Raw genomic sequence first — 23,395 nt, 5'->3', positions numbered from 1 at the left:
TCAATTTTCAAAAAAATATGTAAATAAATTTCAAATTTTATTTCTTTTAAATTTACAATTTTCTAAATTCCCCATTTCAAGAATGAAATCCCCGACAACTCTGCATATTGCTTAATAAGTTAATAATTATAGTTTCGCTGCTGTTGTTTCTATATACAGCCGATATGTATAATACACCGTACATACACATTCACTCGAATTATAAATCGCATTTTGGGAACAAAATGAAAATAATAGAAAAAAAAAATACAAAAATATAAATGAATAAAAAGTTTTTAATAATAATTTGCATTTACATAATACATATTAAATGAAACCGTCTGAATAATACAATATTTCTGCAGATTTTGATTATTAGATATTATTAATATTAAGACGGATACAGAAAATGTTTACACTCATAGAAAAAATTTGAAAATATGAAATTTTAATTAAATTTGATTAAAATTTCAAAATTTTATTACAAAAATATTTCAAAATTTCCGTTAAAATTTAAATAATTTCAACATTAAAAATTAGTCATTAATTTTTTCTCTCAGTGCCGGCCAATTAATTTACTTATTAAAAGTAATTCTAATTAAAATATTGATACACGTTACACACAGCACGTAGATATAATATGTAGAACGTGATTATTAAGCTACTCAATTTGATTAATCTAGGAATGAATGATATTGCGGATTTCATGAGAAGCAAAATTTTGTTTCTTTTCTAATAATAATTATAATATTTTAATGAATTTAATTAATTCTTGAATTTTAGAGATAGGAATTAAATTTATGATGTAGTGTGAGTATGAGCTGATTTTTGAAGGTGTTTGGTATGAGGAGGTAACCTTGAAATTGGAGGAGATGAAGTGTTGTAAAAGTGGTTTTTTAAGACCACTTAGAATGAATTCAGGTTTCGTATGGAATAGTGGCTAATGGACCTGAATAGTAGGACATGTTGGCTGAGGCACTGATAACTCAACGGCAACAGTAAGGAATCGCTTTGATGGCAAACGTAATAGCTGACTTCATCATCTGATGAAATATGCAATTTGCTCTATTGTGGCAGTTGAGGGATACTTCATAGGTTCTAGATTCAAACTCTAAAATTCAGGGGCACATCCAGACCAAGGAAGTCTGCTGCTAACCTATTTTTGGACTAAATTCTTAAATTTTCTAGGATTTTACCACGATTCAGAGTTGGCAGATCTCAACAATGGAATTACCTCAACTGGAGTCTGAACCTCTCTTTTTTCGAGTCTGAACTTCTTTGAAGGCATCTTGTAGGACTTTTGAAGTTTAATTGCTGACAAATTTGCCCAAATTCATCTTACATTCTTGCATCCTTAAAATTTGAGGATTTATCACCTAGGAAGACCATAAAGTTCCTGTGTTGGATGTATTGATAAGGACACCAGAGTTCTCAATATCCCAAACTGGCAGAAGTTATCAAAATATAGAGCTGTTTACAGACGTTCTCAAATCATGGTAATGAGCCCCCATACGCCCAAGCCAATGAAGTAAGTAAGTAAGTAAGTAAGTAAGTAAGTATCACTTCCAAAATTTCCCTAGTACAGTATCCTACACAATTTCCAAAAAATCACAAACAAATCCCCCAAAAAAATTTCTTCTCAGTGCAAATTTAATCACCAAAAAAAGCTAAAAACAAAGAAAAAACAGTCACCATTATTAATAATTGACATTGCAAACTATGCTTAAATTATACCCAAAAAATCGACTTAATGAACGAAACAGAAAATAAGAAATAAAAAGACGGCAAAAGTGGTTTCATTTAGAAAATGATAGACTTTGTAATAAAATGAGGCATGAGTGACTTCATCAAAAAATTATCTCATATAAAAATTAATAAAAACGATTTAATGATCACACCAGAGTGTGGCTTTCTAAAAAACGGCTGTTAATTTTTTTCAAAAAAAAAATATTTTTGTCGATAAAATTCAAATTTTTTTTGACCGTTACTAATACTTTTCTTCGTAACGGAAATTTTTAATTTAAAATAAGTTTAGTTCGAAATGTTTCGACAATTAAATGTCGAAAAATTCGAATTTGAGACGGCCACACTCTGGATCACACACAAAAAAGACTGTATGTATGACTAAATGTTAAGCTGTGTGATTTAGTCATTAAAATATCACATAAAGGCATTTTTTCTGCCCCAAAAAAAATGAACATAATAGTTCAGCAGTAGCATAAGCAATTCATGCTTAATAAAGCCCCGATCAACAAGTGACGATGACTATAAAGAGAAAGGTCGAATTTTAAGATGAATATGCATAAATATATGTATGATGCTTAACATAAAAAAAGAGAGGAACTGAATGAGAATGAGAAAAAGACTATTTTTTTTGTGTGCTGCTGTCTGTGCTTCTCTTGTAGAAAATGTTGTTGGACCCAGAGCACTGCCAGACGAATATAATAATAATAAAACAGCATGACTAACATTTTAAGGAGATAATAATCGTATGCTTTCCTATTATGTGAAGAGACACACAGCAACATACCACAATTGAGACTGATACAGATACGACAATGTAGGACACAAGATATCCGAGGGATGGAGACTTGGAAAGTTTGGGTGTATTGGGGTGGATGTGGATGGGCAATTTTGAGGTTAGTTTTTTTTATGTATCTTGAATGATAGGACTTGAATGCTGTAGCTTGAGTCCTTTAAGTTCAAAGAAATGGAATTTACTGATTCTAGATTAGACTGGGAATGGGATGGCCATTTGCAGCAATTTTATGTCCCATTCCGCGTCTCGTATCTTTGAGTCGATATCTATCTTATAAACTGAGTTCTTGGACATAATACTTGATTAATTGCCTAAAGTCCTTAGCAGGTTAAAGAGCGTGCTCTCAAGAGCAGATCATACTGAGAGTAATGCTTATGAGTAGTCCTAACTAGTGTATTTATGTAGAGTACGCTCTCAATGGCATTCTTGTTGCCTATTGAAGAGTGCATCGGAAGTGAAAGTTACTAATCCTCTTCCCTAACATACGAGCATGCTCACTAGGGACTGTAAGACGCTCATTGAACTTTTGCTTGTATCCTGGAGCTAGCTTACAAAAATTCAGCAAATTTTGACAATTTTGTAGGATTTGTCCAAAACTACAGGTCTGAGACCATACAAGATCTATAAGGTACAGTCAAAAGTTGCAGGCCTTCACATTTAAAACGCTAGAAATTCAGGCTAGAGGCTCTTCATCGAACCTTTCAATTTTAACCCTCAAAATATCTTAAAATACCAAAATGAGCACCATCATCCACATCCAGTATTACCATCAACCATGCCAAGTGTCCACCCATTTCCCCCTCAAGTACATAAACATAGCAAAATAAAAAAAAAAAACTTTCTGCTCTGTTTTGTCTGCCTTAAAATTGAAAATGAGAAAAGTGTCGTCTCCGCTCTTGTGTCGTGTTAGACAATTCATTGTGTGAACTTAAAGTGCTCCACATGTGTAAGGGAGTTTAAAAGTAGGAAAAAAAGAGCATGCTTCTTATGTATATATCGAGTGACTATCATTATGATCACACTTTTCTATGTTGTGTACGACGAAGGAACGGAAAATGAGAGAGAATAAAAAGATAGACATTGAGATAGGAAAGCGATTAGAAAGGTGTGATGTCAATTTGTCTTGCCGCATGGTCTTATGTTGACATATTACTTCATTTAAATTATAATGAAAAATATGGAATAAAATTGTATTTTTTTTTTTATTAAACGACTGCGGTTTGTCAACAAAGTCATTTATTATAAAAAAATTTGTTTTATTTATTATGAAATTTTATATTTTTTTTAAAAAAAAATTATTTTTTTTATAGTTTTTTTTTTTTTTTTTTGTTTTTATATTTTTTTTTAAATTTTATTTGTTTTTTTATTTTTTTTTTTATAATTTTTGCTTCCTCATGCGGCATGAGTTTGTTGAATTAATGCGGCTTTATTGATACAAAATTATTTTATTTTAACAACTGTATTTAATCAATTTAATTATTATCCTATAAAAGTTGAACTATTTCATATATTATTAAAATTATTTTTAAAAATAGGAAGTTAAACTCGTTTGATTAAAGGAAATTAAAACACTTGTCATAAAAATTTACGTCATAGCTTCATAAATTCATTCACACAACTCCACACGTGTATATCTACAATTTGAATCAACAGCTTTAATTGTTTATCATAAGCAAATAAATTATTTTTTGTTAATGAAAATAAATTAAAAATATTATTTTTGAAAATAAGCTGGAGACACGTGGAATGAAATATGAATTTACTGGCAAAAATAATGAAATTAAGAAGTTTAAAATTGTTTCAAAATTATTAATTTGAGATTTTTTAAAATTTAAATTTTAAAATGTAGAAAAATTGAAATTCTTTTAAATATAATTTTTTGAAATTTTTAGATTTTTGAAATCAAACAAATTAAAAGTATTAATTGTTTAAAAATACAAAAACATAAACATTTAAAACTTCAAAAATTCAAAATATTAAAATTTTCAAAATATTATAAAATTTTGAAGATTCTACTTCAAAAAATTGAAAATTCGAAATTGTAAAAATTTTAAAAATTCAAAATTTGAAATTTTTATAATTCTAAAAATTTAAAATTTGAATGTTTGAAAAGTTCAATCATTTTTTAAAATTCTAAAAATTCAAAATTTTATAATACATGAAATTTTGTCAAAATCTTCAAAAAATTAAAAATTCAAAACTGTAAAAATTCTAAAAATTGATATTTTGAAAGTTCTAGAAATTGAAAATTTAAAAATTCAAAAATTGAAATTTTTAAAATTGAAAACATTAGAAGTTGAAAATGTGAAATTTTTAAAAATTTTAAAATTTTAGAAATTTGAAACTTTGAAAATTTAAAAACTAAATAAAATAAAAGTCACAAAAATTTTCAAATTTAAATAAATTAAATTAAAAAGATATTAGAAGCTAAAAAATTCAAACCTTTAAAAAAAAACAAAAATATTTCAATTTTCAAACTACAATTCCATTAATCATTCTGAATTTGATAAGAAACAATCGCTAAAAATACAACATTTAAAATGTAATAAATCAGTAAAGTAGAAAAATATCTATTAATTATGACACATCACATGTAGTGTTACGTAAAAAAAAATAAGCATAAATGACTTAAATAGCAAAAAAAATAAGTGAAATGTAATAATATCAAATGATTACTTTTATTTCTTGACTTATTTAACTTGCAATACATTTCACTTCTCATTTTTTATTATATTTCTATTCAAAGCATAAAAATAAAACTGTTTAATCATTTCTGTACATTAAATTTAAATCAAATATTTCTTTATTTCCATCTTACGCAACGTCTTTTCATATTATTTGAATATAATACACAAAAGAGTATTTTTTTAACACATTATATTCAGTTATTATTTATTTAAGTAGCTTGAAGTTTTTAAAATAATTTTTTATTCCTCTTTTTTACTCGAAATTATTTGTCTTTAAATTGATTGTATTGAAAATAAGCGGCTGTGTAAATAGAAATATGATAAATTTAACATTTATTCAAAAACCCTTCCATATTCATATGCGGCTGGCAGAGTTGGTGCTAAGAATGTAATTAAAGTTGTTTAAATAATTTTAAAATTGTTTTCAAAAATTTAAAATTGTTTTAGAAATTTCAAAATCAAGTTAAAAATTTGAAAATTGATTTTAAAAATTGAAAATTATTTTAAAAAAAATTGAAAACTGTTTTAAAAATTTGAAAATTGTTTTAAAAAATTTAAAATTGTTTTTAAAATTTAGAAAACATTTTATAAAAATTTCAAAATTGATTTATAAAATTTAAAAATTGTTTAAAAAAATTTAATATTGTTTTAAAAATTTGAAATTTGAATTTAAAATTTTCAAAATTGATTTTAAAGTTTGAAAATTATTTTGAAAATTTAAAAAATTTCAAAATTGACTTTAAAAATTGTTTTAAAAGTTTGAAAATTGTATTAAAAACTTCAAAATTGAATTTAAAAATTTAAAAATTGTTTTAAAAAATATAAAATTGTTTCAAAAATTTCAAAGTTAAGTTAAAAATTTGAAAATTGATTTTAAAAATTGAATTTTATTTTAAATTTAAAAAATTCCTTTCAATACAAAATCCATGCAAAACTAGTTCCAACTCTTTCATTATAACTTCCTTCAACCTTTTTTCAGCCGCATATGCACATCTATCAATTTATAAATTTCATTTCATTATTTATTATTATATTATATCATACATATACTTTGCAAATAGGCATAACCTTCTTTTTAATATCGATATTCACATTCCAAATTTGGTGAGTCAATTGCAATTATCAGACGCACAAAGGCAGAAATTTAATATTATTAATATTACATTTCATAATTAGAATAATAATTATGTTAACGAAAATATAAAAACTTGTAATTTATTTTTTTATTATTTATACGCTCTCTTCTGTTTTGTGCCTTATTTCTACATTCCAATTTTATTTCATATTAATATTATATTTATTATTTTGAGAATAATATGTGTGTATGCACTTCCCGTAGGTATATAAAGTAGGGGAGTATTTTTTCTCGAGTTAAATAAAAATAAAAAAAAAATTGAAATGAAATAATAATAAAATAAAAATAAAAATAACATAAAGGAGCGAAAAAAGAAGCACAAAAGCTGTGTTTTCGTCTATTGAAGTAAGTCAGATGAGATATTACATTTTTATATTTCGAAAAAAAAAAATCTATAATTATAATTATTATGTATTTTTATGGTGCGCTCAAACTCGTAAAGCAGTAATATTGTTGGAATTGATAGGGGTTCTTAATGGAATTTTTTTTTTATCGGTGTATGAGTGTTTTTATAATGGAGATGCAAATGTGTATTTGTGAATTAAAATAAACAGAAAATATTAAAAAATTTAAAGTCTGTTGATTATATAGCAATATGTAAATTTGGCTTTGGATATGTGTTTATTAGATAATTTTAAGGTCAAATATTAATGTAAAATTAACTTGAATTAGAAATTTTAATTCAAGTCTTGATAGTTATGCATGCAATATTATAGATAAAATCGAGTACAGACCAATTTCCTCATTATCACTTCTTATAGATAAAGCTATTAAAAATGTTATAAAAAAGGTGCTTATAATGTAATTCAAAAAGGCTCAAAATAGTGGAAAAAGGAACACAGAAAGCATATGGCGTAGAAATATCACAAAAACCCGACATCTAGCCAGAATGACTCTTGTACAAGTTTGAATCGATAAAATTCGATCTTAATGCAGAGTCATGCTGACCTAAGGCTGCATTTTGGGTCATTTCTCATTTGGCACCGGACGAAAAAAAAACCCAACGAAAGCCGTTTCAAATCTACTTTGCGAACCAGAGTCCAAAATCGACTCAAATAAACACAAATTGCTTTAAATCCAGAAGATTTCTAGCCGATTCGTACCAATTTTATTTTTTCAAGTCGATTTTTAATCAATTCTGATTTCTATCAACACAATTTAGTGGTTATAGAATCAAAAATTGGCAAGCGGTAGCCTTCGAAGAAGAACAAGTTTTAGGTGGCATCTGAGGGAAGTTATGGATCACAATTGATCTTAACTGCCAGTGAAATAAGTAAGTGAGAGGCTATAGCATCGCTGAATCCCCTTTTTAACGGCAAATCGTAAGCGTGCCATAACGATAGTATTTACATAGAAGTCAAAACTGAGAATTTATACATAGCTTTGTGATACGGCCAGCAACAGAGTCAGATAGAAAGCATTCCGTGACAACCTAAGCTCCAAGTCGGAGCATGGTTCCAATAGTATAAGTAAGTAACGATAGTTTGACTGGCGTTATTGGCCAATTTATAAGGAAATATGTGAAATATGTCTTAAAGTGCCGCTAGGAGAGTCAAATTGGAAGTAGTTTTCATACAAAAAGTCGACTCTAGATTAAAGTCAATTCAAATAAGATTCAAAAAAGCCAAATTCGACTTAAAAATACTCAAATTTGACTTAAGAAATTAAGGCGACTTAAGTCAACCTAAAGTCAGTTCCCGTGTGCCCCAGCCAAGAAAGTAAGAAGTAAGTAAGTAAAGTCAGTTCAATAAACGAAGACAGTTAAGTTCAACTTCCAACTCTGATGTGAATTATGATAGTTCAACTATGATTGTTCAACTATCATAAAACCAACAAAACACAAAACAATTCCACAAACTATAATCCGCAAAAAAAATAATAAATCTATCCCAAAACTCAACAATCCGAGTAAAATTCATACAAAATTCATTTTTATCTCACAAAGATCTAAAACACCTTATTATCATTAACCCCATAAAAGTTAAAATTTACGACCAATCCATCAAAGCGAGAATCCCTAATGATCATCTATTTCTGTACATCTTGATATGTTTCACATTTTTTTGTGAGAGAGTTAAAGTATTTTATTAATAATACATTAATATATATCTAAATCTATATGAACTTGAAGAGTTCTACAGCAATTTCTTTCTTTTTTCCATTTCATTACCGTAACCTATTGTTTGTCTGCCTTGTTTCCATTCCAGATGAAAGATAAAATATAATAAAATAAGGCATAAAAGTAGTAAAAAAGGAAATATATTTATTTATAAATATATAGATGAGAATGTGAAATTGAAGTTTAAAAGTCAAGCAATGAGAAATACAAGACTCATAAGCTCGGTGATTTATGTTTATGACTTGGATTTTTGCTACCTCACAATCATTTTTTTTTTCTTTTTTCCTTTTCGCTTCGGTTTTTGTTTAAAAGCCAGCCAAACGATTCAATCTGTATTTTTTTTTTAAAGAATGTGATCAACAAAGAAAGATTAACTGCCAATTATTTGGCTTTAATGTATCAACCAATAAAAACGGCAACACTCTAGTGATGGTAGCAGCGGCTCTGCTTGTTAATGCTGTTGCTTATAGTTTATTTAATACACATTCTTTTTAATTTTTTTTAAGAGATCGTGTGTATATTGAATTTTTTTTTCTAGGTAAAGGTTGAGGTGCGAATGAGTCAGTTTGGGATGCGTAATGTGAATTGATTTGGAATTTTTGTTGTATTTCACATAATATTCAATTATTACACATCTAAATAATGATATAATGAGAACGGGTTACTAGCGTGACGTAGTGAAAAGTGCAAAACGTGAGCCTAAGGTCAAGCTAGGCCTAATTATGGAATTAAATTATATCATTTCGGTCCATAATGGCACAAAGTATTGATAATGCGAGAAATATTGTTTCAAGACCGATATGACTGTGGCTTAGCCTTAGACATGTCGGCTTGAGCAGTTAATTTCAGCACATACTACGCTATATCTTCTAATTTGATGTTTATATCCCATTACTCCACTATGAAGAGTCTACCTAAATAACACTAATCGGTTCACTGATCCAAAATTCATCACTACCTTAAAGTGACTGTGGTGCCAAATTGAAACCGAATCCGAACATGAATCAGAGTCAGACCAGCTCGAAGCTGGATTTTCAATCGATTAACCGGCTTGTACTATTCAGAATAGTTTGAGCATTACTAAAGCATCATTTATTTATTTTTCATGCTGAGTAGCTTTATAACTTTTAAACTTTTTATACCACCTAGCACTAGGTCTAGTGGTCTGGCGCACCCTCACTCGTAAAACAATCACTAGCCGCGAATCGCCCTAGCGAGGTTTTTTTTTTGCACTAGGTCCACATGAATTTCGTTTACATGTAATTTGTAATATATTTGTAATTTGAAGGCTAGCGTGCCTCTAACTTAGTGTTGCATTTGATTTAAATCTGGCATCATGCCAAAGTTACGCCGGTTTGATGCCAGAAATTGGATATATTAACTGGTTATTCCTATTCAAGGTCTTTTCTTATATCTCCTAACTTGCAAATCTTTTAAATCTTCGACCCACAAAATTATTCTCTATATTCTAAAATATCACAAAAGCGTCCACAAATATGACTCAGTAAAACTTATCTTGAGCCCATTTATAGAACATGATAAGAAATCAGTAGATTAACAAAATAATTTCTTATTTGGTTGTATTTGTAAATTTTTAATCTTTTGTTTCATTCAAAAATGGCTACAATTTAGTCCATTGTTCCTCAAGAAAATGCGCCACAGCCTCCGTCACTCAAAAACTGATCAATTTTGATTATGTTCTCATTCGTATGATTTTTTTGACGACTGTATTGTGACAGAAATGTCATTGATTGTATTAAAGTCGATTTAAACTTCTTTTTCGAGTGCCATTCATGTCATCAGATTTTCTGTTTCTGTCTTCCGACTTCTTCCTCTTTATTTTATTACTATTTTCATGTATTCGTAAAATAATAAAAATTAAAAAGTTATTTTTCATGTATCTTTTTCGTCTGTCGTTGTTCCTTTGTTTTATAACGTCGAAAGATCATGTTGTACAATTCAAAAAACATTTATAATAACATAAATCTACAACTAATAAGATGAAGAACGTGAAAATGAGAGGAAGTGCGGCGGTAGATTGACGAGAATTTATGTTTGATGATTCAAGATTTTTGTCGGTTTTTTCGATGTTGATTGTGTGTTTGGATTGAGTGGAATTGAGGCAATCTTGTGAATTTTGAGAAGTTTTTTCAATTTTTTTTGAAAATTTTTCAGTCGATTTTTCAAAATTTTCATCAATTTTTCAAGATTTTCATCAATTTTTTCAAGATTTTCATGAATTTTCAAGCTTTTTATCAATTTTTCAAGATTTTCATCAATTTTTCAACATTTTCAATCAATTTTCCTTCAAATTTTCAACAAATTCTTCCCAAAAATTCATCAATATTCCTCAAAATCCATCTCAGTCCTCAACTACATCACCTGACGCTACCAAGTCTACAAACTAAAGCCAAATCTCCTCATCACAGAATCTATTCCCAATATTTAAACTTTACATACGAACCTCGAACTTATTTACATTACCACGACAAAATATTTAATTCTCATTCAGTAATTTTTTTGTTGTAAAAAAATGATTCACAAGAAGTATGAATAAATATTTAATTGAGTTTTGAGAAAAATATAAGAATTAAAAGAAGTAATTTCAAAAAGCGGTGACTGTACGGTCTAAAAATAAGAGAATGACACCTATAAAAATTGTATACAATTTAAACTGTTTTTTGAGATTCATTGTTCTTTAGTGGGGTATTGTTTATGGTGATGGGTTGTGATAGGGTCCACCCTAACTTATATGGAGGATGTTAAGGACTTTATCATAAAGAGAATGTAATATCTAATTATGTTCTTGATTATATTTCAAATTAACATAAACTTCTATGAGATTAAGACATCTAAATGAATTCCTTATAAGCACCAGCCTCACTTAAACATTTACAAGACTAACAAGACTTACAGTTACTGATATTATCTGTTACAAACTGACAATCTCGTCAATAAATAGTAATGATTGACTTTGAAATGCTTATAAAGCAAACTAAAGTGAATAGGCTTTGATAAGATGGACATGTTGTTAGAAGACTTTGTAACAAGCTTCGGTAAATAAGGTCTATAAATCATACTTTGTAGACGACATAAGATCACGAAGACGGTGAAAGAACTCAATAAATAGAGCAGAATCAGCTCTAAAAAGTGAGAATCTTGAGACTAGATCAAGATATCCCAGAATTATCAATTTAAGAGAGGCTATGGATCGCAATTAATATGTATAGTAAGCGACGTCCCGAGTACAAATTAACCCGTAGGTACTCGATTTTGACATTATCGACTTTAGAGAGCCTTTAGAAAGTGAGAAATTTTGTGATTGGATCAAGATATACTAAAATTATTTTGATCTCCATTCCGTCTCAATTTCGAGAATTTATATAAGTTGGGTCATTGAAATCTCTTACTAAGAAGATTCAAGAGTATTCAAAAGGTTCTGGACGGCTTCTTTAAAACTATCTGAAAACTGTTACCCTAACATTCAAAGAGACCGCTTTTAGGTATAATGAATGTATTTGCAAGCTCATTGTCTGTTAGGGTAAATTCTTCACTTTTAACTCCTTAAAACTTAACTACACCCAATTCTCTCTTTAACAACCCCTCAAACACCTCTCCCGAAGAAGCATCATCAAATTCATAATTTTTTTTTATCACAGCTTCTTTAAAACAAATCATCACCAAAACTTTCTTCACGTTCCTTTCAACAGAACCACTTTCTCCTCATTCAATAAAAGCCTTTTTACAAAGATACTTTTCATTCCTACTCGTGTATTTCTATTTAACTAAACTTTTTTCATTCATTTCCAAGTCCTTTTTTTATGTACATAAACTGTTTCTTCTCTCCTTCTTGTTTTTCATGTCATAATTAATGAATAAAGACTTTACTTTTAATTTTTTCATAATTGTCGTCATTAAAATTTTTGTTTGAAATGCGGTTTTGCTTTTTTTTTGTTGTTGTGTAAGGTAAAACTAGGTCTTAATTTTTTGTGTTTAAGTGGACTTTTGATGATTTTTTTGTAAGGCGTTGAAGGAGCAACTTTAATTAAAGTCTTGTTAGCATTTTGAATGGTGAGAATTATTTTTTATGATTTGTGCTGGCTAATGCAGGGGTTCTTAAATATTTGTTGTTTAGAGGGCAACACATTAAGGCACATATGAAGTGTAAACTTGATGTAAAGTCATACTGTTCTGAAGAGTTTGGCGGAAGACTTGTTACAGGAGCATTGAGTTACTATTAATATACTAGACATATTTTGAGTTGGTACTGTACATTTTCATATAAAGTGACCATGTAGGGGACAAATTAATATTAAAATGCCTATGATGTCGGATCTAGCATTTGTCTATGGAAATTAAACCCAAATCTAGACAAAATTTAGCCGAAATTCGGTTTATACCATGAATCACGGTTCTACCAATGACACCGATGTTGCCGAAGGAGAGTGAAATTTAAAATATCGAGTCATATCTAAGCGATTCGGCCAGTACTAGAGCAAGGCCTCTATAGTCGAGTGGGTAGAAACTAGACCCGATATCTGCAACCCAATCTGTTGTAATAACCTGAGTTCGATTCCCAATAGAGAACTTTATCTATAAAATTAAATAAAGTACTACCAATCTATCAATGATTCACACAGAGCCCACGACATTACAATGCATTAATTTAAAGGTTGATCAGAAGTCAATTCCTATACCCTAGCGCATACAAGCATATTCTCAATGAGCATCTTACAACACCGATGAGCATGCTCACTATTGTTTGTATGCTAGGGATATCATTTGCTCTATAATGGCTAAGATTCACCAACTTGATGGTTATATTGTACCTTAAAATGTATCACACATCCAAGCATATCCTCCCCAATAACCTCAAAAAGATCCCCTCAAAAATCCACTTTTATCAAGACCCAATTCCCACCCTTAAATATGCATTTTTATATCAATAACTTCCTTTTATTTCAGAAGCCAGTAACAATTATCAATAAGCTAACTCACCCGTTCTTCTTCACGAATCATCTCAGCAATACCAGGCTTAATTTCCATATCATCTGGATGATGTAATGACAATTGTTGCAATGCCAATGAGTCTAACGATGTCGGCAAATTAAAATGTGGAATATTATTCGGTGATTGTGATGGATGCGATAATGTTGCTGGATTTATTGACAATGGCGATGACGATTCTAAATTATCTGGTGATGATGTTGCAGCACTACTTCGTTCACCAGATGGCCATCGTCTTTTTCTTTGATTTTTTACCGCCTGCTGTTGCTGTTGTGACGATTGCGATTGTTGTTGTTGTTGCTGTTGCTGCTGTGAATTACTAAGTGCATCCATTGATGCCAATGATTCCCAATCGCGTGGCGTTATTTTTGCCTTTCTCAATTCAGACTTTTCCTGTTGCTTCTGCAATTGTTCCTCAATATCAAATGTCGGTACGGGCGTTGATGTATTTGAACGAGATTTTGTTGTCAAATCAACCGTCGGCGTTTGTTTTGGCCTTATTTGTGTATCGGATGTACCGACCGTTGCATTCTCACTATTAACTTCAGCCAATCCACGTATTTGCAACATTTCAGCAATTGCAAGCAATGGACTTATTTGATCCTGATTCACATTAATTTCACCCTTATACATGAACTCGACAATTGCCTTTAATTCTGGCCATTTAACATCACGCATAATAATGATTGGATGCTGACATGGATTATCAAAAAATAGCGATTGAAAGTATGGACTACATGCTGATAATACAATTTTGTGTGCCTTTATTTGATTACCATCGCATGCGAGTGTTACATCAACAAAGGATTCACTTTGTAGCAATTGATCGAATACACATGTTAAATTTGTCTGATAATTATTCCATCGTAGACAAAATTGTTGTGGATTGTTGTTGCTTTTATTGTTATTATTGTTACTGTCGTTGTTGCTCTTCATAGTGAATTTTGATGACAGGTCGGTTGGTGGCTCCTCACAATCTTGAGATCGATTTTCGGATATACTTAATGGTGATGGATTCTTACTCGGTGGTGTATTTGACGGCATGATTATGATTTTTTTTATGCTTTTTATGCTGACTTATTTTTTTATGCTGTAAAATTTTTCATTTCACTTGAAAAAAAGTTTTCTGTTTTTTCACTTCACTTTCTAATGTTTTTATGTTGTGACTTATGCTTTATGTTATGAATTTATGCTGTTTTTAGGATGATTTATGTTGATGGTTGCGCGATTTATGTTGGATACTGAATTTTTAGGTATGACTGTATTTTTCACAATTTACAGCATAAATTATTATGTTGCTATGCTTTATGCTGCGTTAAGTCTATATTCACAGATTCTGATAACTTTTTAAGTCTTTTTGTCACAAATTATGTTGCACCAAACTTATTTTTCACTGCTGCACTTTCTGTTGCATATTTATGCTGTAGATAATATTTATGCTTAACTTTTTTGTTGTACACAACTTTTAATGATCAACTGCAGATATTTTAATGCTTATTAATTTTTTGTTTTATGTAAAAGTTTTGAAACATATGTTTTTATGCTGCACATGAGCTTATGTATTTGATTCACAAGAGTCTATGCTGCACATGAGATTTTTTTTTATACATAAAATGCTCAACTTTTTGTTTATGTTTAAGATACAATTTTATGCTATGTTCTGCACTTTTTTACACAATTTATGCTTCACAGTAGGACTTATGCTGCCGTAAATGAATTATGTTGCGCTTAAAAGTCTTATTGCACTGAAAAACTTATGTTGCTCATCAATATATTTCACAGAGTATTATTATGTATCATTTATGCTTCTTCAACTGTTTTATGTATCATTCGTGTTCCACAAATTGTTATTCTTTATGATTTATGTAACTTTTTTTATGTTTTCACTTAGTTTTCTGTCATGTTTTTATAACACTTTACAAATTCGCGTGCAATTTATGCTGAACTTGATTATTTTTGGATATTATTCACTTATTAATGTCTGATGATCAACATATGTTGCTTATGTATCGACTTATGCTTCAATAAGTCAACTTATGTACGAAACTATGCACCAAGTGACATAAAAGCTGTTCTTATGCTGCATTCACTTTTCAATTTTCACGATATCACTTCACATTTATGTACTTCTCTTCTTATTCAGAAAACAATTTTTTATTTATGTATAAAGTTTCTCTTGTCTACTTTTTCCTTCTTGTCTAGTCAAAATATTGTAGTGAAAATTCTCTAGACGGGATTTTCCATGTGACGAAAGTAAAAGTCGAAGCACAGAAAAAAAAAATATTTTTTTTTTTACTATCACTCTGTGTCTGCTCTGCTGCTTGGCTATATATGTTCTATCAATTTTCTATGTTTGTATGTATGTCGTCTTTATGTATACAACATTGGAAAGGAATCTCCTCGTCGTCTACAGATGCTGATATCTTCTTCGGAATGCAAAAAAAAAAGTTCTTGAAAATCTTCTTACTTTTTATGGTTGGATTCTCTCTCTCTCTTTCTCTCTCTCTCTCACTTTTTTTCACACACCATAACTTTTTACAACCAAAATAATGCTAGTTTTTCCAAAGCGTTGCTACTTATGCGCACCATGTGATAATACAGATGATGTTCTATTGTCATAATGTATTTTGTACACACACTCGATGTATATAGACTGTTTTTATGTACTTATTGGATGCACTTCTTTGATGTACTTTAGTTTCTGTTATTTGGATGATTTTTTTGTGTTATTATACATGTGATTGGAGTAGAATGAGTTGTTGTTGGATGGTTTGGAGGAAGTTGTTTGAGTAATTTGGATGTAATTAATTGTAATGAAGTAGAAATCACATTTAAGCTTCATTAGTAATTGAAATGGTTGAGAGAAATTGACTATTTTGAAATTTTATTTCGATTTTTCTTACAATTTACAGCAATTTTAATTTTTGGATATTTTAAGAATTGTTTTCTTGAGTGACACAAAATAGAAGATGAAACGGAGCCTTTATGACATTTATATGGAGTCTATTTAATAGTATGTCTTGAAAGCTTGACTGCAAGTGCTTAAAAATCATCGATTTGATTACTTGCTTTCAAGAATGTTTCAAAATAAAACGCAAACAAATTTAAAATTGTAGCCAAAAATTCAAAATTAAATTTCTGTAAATATGAATGTGAATTTGAATTTACAGTTTACTTTGATTAAGTTTTTCATATATTTTTCAATAATTGTTCAAATTTTATAAAGTTTTGATATCTTTTTTAATTTAGTTAGTTCGGAGTGAGTTTTTACACTTTATTGTAGGAATTTTTGAAAACTACAAGGAACCTTAAGCGGAACACCGGATTTTGTATTAAATAGAGGCTATTATAAAGTATCGTTTTGTGGTCTTTACGATACTTTGACAGCAAAAAATGAAATTAGTTCAAATGTATGTTCCAAATTTAAGTTTCAAGTGTCGTATTGGAAAATTGACTTAATCCGACAATCTGATACCAATACAACAATTTTAAATGTTTGAAATTGATTTCAAGTAATTCTAAAATTTAAAATTAGAGTTTTCTCTAATCTAAAAGATTTTTGACTTGAAATTCATAATTGTTAAAAATTCTAGCATTATTCACGTTTGTTAACTAATTTCGAACAGCACAATGCGTGTGCTAAAACAATGATACGTCGCCGTATTAACGCTATAACGTGAAGTTGCTCTGACTGTGCCGTGACGGCTTATAAAAACCAATTTTTACGGCAAAAAAAGCAGTTCACCGCAATGTGCTGCTCAGAAATATATCTTTACTTTAAAAACTCTAAAACAAGATTTCTTCAAAAAAAAAACCTTTAAAAAGTTTCAAGCATATCAAAATTAAATCTCACCAAACAAACAAAAGCAAGCAACGTGTTTGTTGTGTTGCTGTTTTTCAAACTATATGCTAGAAAAATTAATGTTTATGAAATTTAATGGTTATTGCATAATAAAAAAAAACTAACCAAAAATTACAATATTCTTTAATTAACTTTTTTAAAACAAAATGCTCGAAATATCCAATTTTTATGTATTATAATTTCACTAATTCATCTGGCTTTATATGCGCGGCAGTTCCTTCTCACAGCCGAAGAGATGAGAAAAAAATAAAACCTTTTTTTTTAATATTTTATTGTTATTTTTTTATTATTTTGATATTTTATTCCACTTATGATGCTAGACTGTGCTGTAAGATGCTTTTTATTAAATTAATATTGAACAAATTTTTATTTTTTTTGTCTCTCCATTTCTCTCACTTATTTCTTTACTCTTTCAATTACGATATATAGTTTGAAGCATGCACACATGAAGATAAATATTTCTATTTCATTACAATTATTATTATTGTTATTAAATTCTCTCTACTCCATCCACATGTATTAAAAGTGTTTTATATATTTTTTTTTTTTTCAGATATTGAATGAAACAAAAAAACAATTTTTATAAGAAAATATATAAAAAAATTATTTTTCATTTCTTTTTCTCCTCTTTCCATTTGAATTCATTTATTATTTAGAAAAAAAATATATAAATTATTTTACTCGGTAATAATAATAATGATGATGATATCCGAGCAGTATAGGCAGATCTTATGGAAGAATTTTGTAGATGTTGATAAAAAAAATGGGGGTTGGAATTTCTGTTGGATTTGAGATGTAATTAAAATTATGATGTTTAACTAGAATTTAGTTTTTTTATAAGAATTTTTGAACTTGTTGGTGGATTTTTTTAAGAATTTGAGTGATTTTGATAGAATAAACGAGTGCTTTGCCAAGAATCACAATTGATCTGTACGGCCGGTGAAGTAGTGAGTATTTATAATGTTTTGAAATTTAATTGAAATTTAATTGAAATTTAAATTATTCAAACAAATTTGTTTAAATTCTGACAAAATAAGTTGAGAACTTTAGAAAAATTTGAAGGATTTTTTGAATTATTTTGAAATATAAAGTTGCGAAATTTTTCAAAAATTGAAACTTTTTAGAATTTTAAAATATTGAAATTATTGCTAAATAATTTTAACAATTTAAATATTTTTAAGAACTCAAATTTAAATTTAATTAAAAAACCAGTAAATTTTAAAATTTCAATAAACCACAGTTTAAGTTTTGCAATATTTGATTGATTCTTTATAAAATTTGAATTTTATATTAAATTGAGTAGACTTTTCCATACAAAATTTGAGTAAATTCAACAATTTTTAAAAAAATTTTGAAATGTTTGTTTCGAATTATTTGAAAATTTTAAAAATTTTATTTTTTAATATTTTGTTATCATTCTTAAGAAAATCAAAAATTTGCGTTTTCAAAAATTCATCAAACTGAATTTTTATCTTTAAAACCATGATCATGATTATTATAGAAATTTCCTTAAAAAGCGTGGTTTTTAATTGCTAATATTAATCATCTAACTTTTATTGATATACCTAAATTTCAAGTAGGCGATAAAGGTTTTATATAAAAAATTTTTAAGGTTTTAAAAAAATAAAACTGTTTTGATATGGATTTTAAAAGTCTTGTTTTTAATTGCTAATGTTAAAAACTATGATGGAATTTTAAGAAAATTTTTTTGACTTTTAATTTTGAAGAATTTTTTAAAAATTATAATTTTTAAGAAAATTTTAAATTTTGCAATTTTTATTTCAAATATTTTAAATTTTGAATTTTTTAAAAAATGCAACTTCTATTTTAAATGAATTAAATTAAATTAAATTTTAAATGGAAAATCACCAAAATCAAGAAATTTAATATTAATATTTGAATTTCAAAATTTCAAATCTAAATCTCAAAATAATAAAATAATTTAAATTCATCTAAATTTATACAAAACTTCTAGGAAACATTTCAAAATTTTTAAGATGATTTTAAATTATTGAATAATTTTTATTAAGTTGTAATTTGACACTAGCATGCTGACAATTTTTATTGGGCATAAGATAAATATGTAAATTTGATGATGCTACTATTTGATTTTTATTGGATCTCCCACACGGCATTATGGATCTCATCAACACGCGTCTAGTGCGGGTCAATAGTGAAGATTGAAATTGTTTGAGATTTTTGAGTATTTTAAGAAATTTTAAGAAGTTTTTAAATTTGATTTTTGGGGTTTTTGAGGGAAAAATTGCGAAATTTCTTTAATTTTGTGAATTTAAATTTTTAATAATTGTTTTTAAATTAAAAATTAAAAGTCAAATTGAAATTAATTCTTGAATAAGTTAAAATTCAAATTTAATTAAATTTCTAGAATTACTTTTCTATTTTGTCATTCAAATCAAAAGCAATTATTATAATTTAAAATGTTAAAAATTTTAATAAATTTTTACATTTTTAAACAATTTTAAAATATTTTTTACATTAAATATAAATTCCGTATATTTAAAACAATAATTGTATTTAATTATCATAACTTTTTATGATTATTTCATCAAATAAAGACAAATATTGAATAATTTTATCTCAATTGCACATAACACAGAGATAATATGCCGCCAAAAAAAAAAAAAATATTTTTATGACAATTTTATTCTCTCTCTCGTACACACGGCATGACTACATATTTCAGAAGAACTCACTCAAAAACGTTTCCATTGAATTTTTATTTTATATTTATATTTTAAAATAAATGAATAAATTATTAGAAATTAATAATTTATTTGATTTTATTCAATAAAAAAAATTACGCAAAGGAATTGTATTTTTGATTTCATTTACATAAGTTACAATTTGAGATTATTAAGAACTTGCGGTTGAGTTGCTAGAGTAATTTGCAGTTTTTGCTACATTTTGTTGATTCTGAGGGGGTTGATATGAGTTCGAAGGTTGAAATTGAAAGGATTTTTGATTCAAATGGACATAAAACCTTTAAAACTAGTCATTAACTTGCCATTAACCTGTTATAAGGTATTTTGGTCAAATTGGGAAAACAATTGACTCAAATTTGTCCACTAAACCTGATTAAAGGGCCACCAAGTCACAAAACCTAAGAATTATCTCAATTTTCACTCAATATCACTATCACTTATCAAATCATCATCAAATCCACATTCAATAATATCACAAATCTACACCATCATAACATGAAGTCCATAAGACATTTCTATACCGCTCGGTATCTAAATTAAACCATACCAGAGCAAGATATATAATATTAAAAACAATTTACATTTGAGAATGAATTTCTTTAATTAAATATTTCTCAGATAATTAATTTTGTCTTTATTTTTTGTTGCTGTTGTGTTGCGCCTTTCTATTTTCGTATTTTATTATTCACTATAATATTTATTTTTTATTTTCCTTATGTCTTCTGTATTGCCTTTCCCCGCGCTTTTATTATTAATATATATTTTTTTTCTTGTGTAATTGTTTCAATTTATTATTATTTTTTATTACAGTTTATACATTTCAATAATAAATGTTTATTATTAGAGCCTCTAAAGAGCGACAAAAGAGCCGGGTTTGAAAATAGAACCGCACTAACCGAAATACCGACGAGAACTGAAATGTGAATGAATAGAAAAAAAATAAAATTATTATTTTCGATATTTTTTCTTTTTTTTTTTTTTTTGTTATATTCAACAACAGAGAGGAAAAATGTGAAGCACATAAGCGTGTATCGTGTGCATGTGAGAGAGAATTTTTACTCACGAGAGAGGAATTTTAACTTCGGAGTGAATTTTGCGGTTGTATTTGTGATTATATTGAGAGGAGCATAAAGCAACATAAGAAATACAATGCATTGATACATTGCAATTCTTTCCTATGTTGCCTTACTTGCTTATTTTTTTTTTCTCCTGCTGTGTATGAGCAAGTGTACGAAAAATTGTGTGAGAAAACTATAGAATACATAAAATATAATACATAAAAAAATTTCCCCACCTTTGAATATTTTTTTTTTTATTTTTTCTTGCCCAGCCTCTTAGTTTTTTTTTCATTTTTATTCAGTGTATTTTATTCAGCCTCGATAATTATCATTTAAAAATAAAAAAAAAAATCATCTACTTGATTATCTCTCATTCGATTTATCTCTCAATTTACTATATAGATATATATATGCGCTTGTATGTCCGTAATGTTGATGGATATATGGAGATGATATACACAATTTTTTTTTTTTATACTTTTCATTGATATTTTTATTATTTATTGACGTTTTAAGTCATCCAAGTTATCATCTAATAAAGTGTTACATATATATTGACTGCGGTTGTCTCAATTTCCTGATTCAAGGGATGGGAGGTGTCTGCAAATGATAATAAAGGCTGTTGAATTTCTGGGTAGTTATGAACAATAATTTAGCGGGCCTTCGTGATAAAATAATATAAAAAAATTTTTATAATGTAAAATTAAATAAAACTGCATAAAAACATGAAAATTGAAATAAGCTATGGTGAATGTTACTTATTTTTACGAAATTTGGTAAGATAACGGAAGCAACAATTTTAAGATTCAGTTTTTAATATTTTTATTTTTATTTAATTTAGTCAGGCCTATGGGCCTGTTGCTTATTAAGCAACTTAACGTACTTTATACGAAAAATTCGGTTCAAGTCGATTCGTTTTAATTCGAGTTGAATTAATATCTCTCTCTTATTTTTTGGCATTTTCTGAAATATGAAAAAAAGGCCACATGTTATTGAGATTTAGCGACTCTTCGATAAATTCCTCTTTAGTTTTGGTCTCGGACTCCGATACAAAATTCGAGTCGAAGATTCAGAGCTCTACTTTAGGGCGATACTCCTAATTTGTTTAACTGAAAGCTGGACTTGGGCACTAAATTGACCTACAGTTTATAGTGGGATCAGAACCTTTTAAATGAGGATTCTCGAGATTTAGAGAGGCTGTGAGCCGCGTTTCCACCATAGTCTTCGAAAAAATGCCCAGTCTTGAACCCATGATCGCTAGATTAGCAATAATTTGGTCTAAACCATTCCGGAGCTCCAAAGTACTCCTAAGTAGTCTTAAAATTCAAAATTATTTCTAAATTTGTGAATTCTAAATTGCTCTCGCTTTCGATGAACTCTAAATACGCAATGGGCCCTCATGCGCCATCGTCAAGGAAGTAAGTATTCTCAAATTTGAATAAAATAATTCCCGATTACTGGGGTTTCTAGCACTAAGATCAGACTACCTAATCAAAAGAATTGAGTAGGTAGGTGGATCTGACAATTTGCTTACCTTTTGAAAATCAAGTGTGCTGTAAAATCTTCAGTTTGATGTCTAGACATTGGAATATGATTTTTAAAAATCATGGTAAACTTAACATTAGCAGAAGTAATGTCATGCATATCTGTACCATTTACCTCTGGTTTGATTACCATTTTGTTATATACACATTGTTGGATTATCTATGAATCACGCTACACTTGTCTGCACAGCTCGATTTCGACTCGTATTTTGTATGAATTCGACTCTTTTTTTCTATAGTTCGAAGTCGACCTGAATATGTAAAGAAAAATCGACTTGAGTCAACTCGACTCCATACAAAATTTGAGTTGATTTCAAGCTTAACTAATGTGTCCTGAATACTACTTAGGTCTGCTTTAAATTCGATCAATATACCTGAGTGGACAAAAATACATTAGAACTAGTCAATTGCAGAAATTTGTCAGATCCTTTTGTAATAAGGCCTAGGCTGCAGGTCAGGCATGATTCCAGCCCGATCGGCACATATTGAAATGTTGTTTTCGCCAAGTGGCAGCCACTTGGCTTTAAGTATACGACCGACTCAGTGGCAATAGTTCAATTTGTGCCGATCGGGCAGTAGTAAGTCAATTGCAGGTTAATGTCCAGTCGATGTCTTTTAAAAAATATTGTAAGTTGAAAAATTAATATACCTAGGCTTGTAAAGTGTTGTAATTCATTGCAATAAATGAATAAAACTATTTATTAAATTACATATTTTAAATGGTTTTTATAAAAATATTAAA

General features: G+C 28.4%; 1 protein-coding gene across 1 annotated transcript in view; it reads right to left on the bottom strand.

Moving 5' to 3' along the window:
* LOC139094272 (protein bric-a-brac 2-like) overlaps positions 1–20,947 on the bottom strand; it is a 56,057-nt gene extending 35,110 nt beyond the window's left edge. Inside the window, exons 1-2 of the mRNA XM_070649096.1 lie at positions 20,599–20,947; positions 13,458–16,167 (exon numbers count right to left, since the gene is read on the bottom strand). Of these exons, the coding sequence (XP_070505197.1) occupies positions 13,458–14,510 (1,053 nt within the window). The 5' untranslated portion in view covers positions 14,511–16,167; positions 20,599–20,947. The remainder of the gene's footprint in view (positions 1–13,457; positions 16,168–20,598) is intronic.
* Positions 20,948–23,395: the final 2,448 nt, after the last annotated feature.

Source organism: Chironomus tepperi, unplaced genomic scaffold (genome assembly GCF_022539635.2).
Source record: "Chironomus tepperi strain 1889 unplaced genomic scaffold, CSIRO-AGI_Ctep_v1 contig_1, whole genome shotgun sequence".
In the NCBI taxonomy this organism is placed as follows: Eukaryota; Metazoa; Arthropoda; class Insecta; order Diptera; family Chironomidae; genus Chironomus; species Chironomus tepperi.
This window is presented reverse-complemented; position numbering and strand designations above follow the sequence as displayed.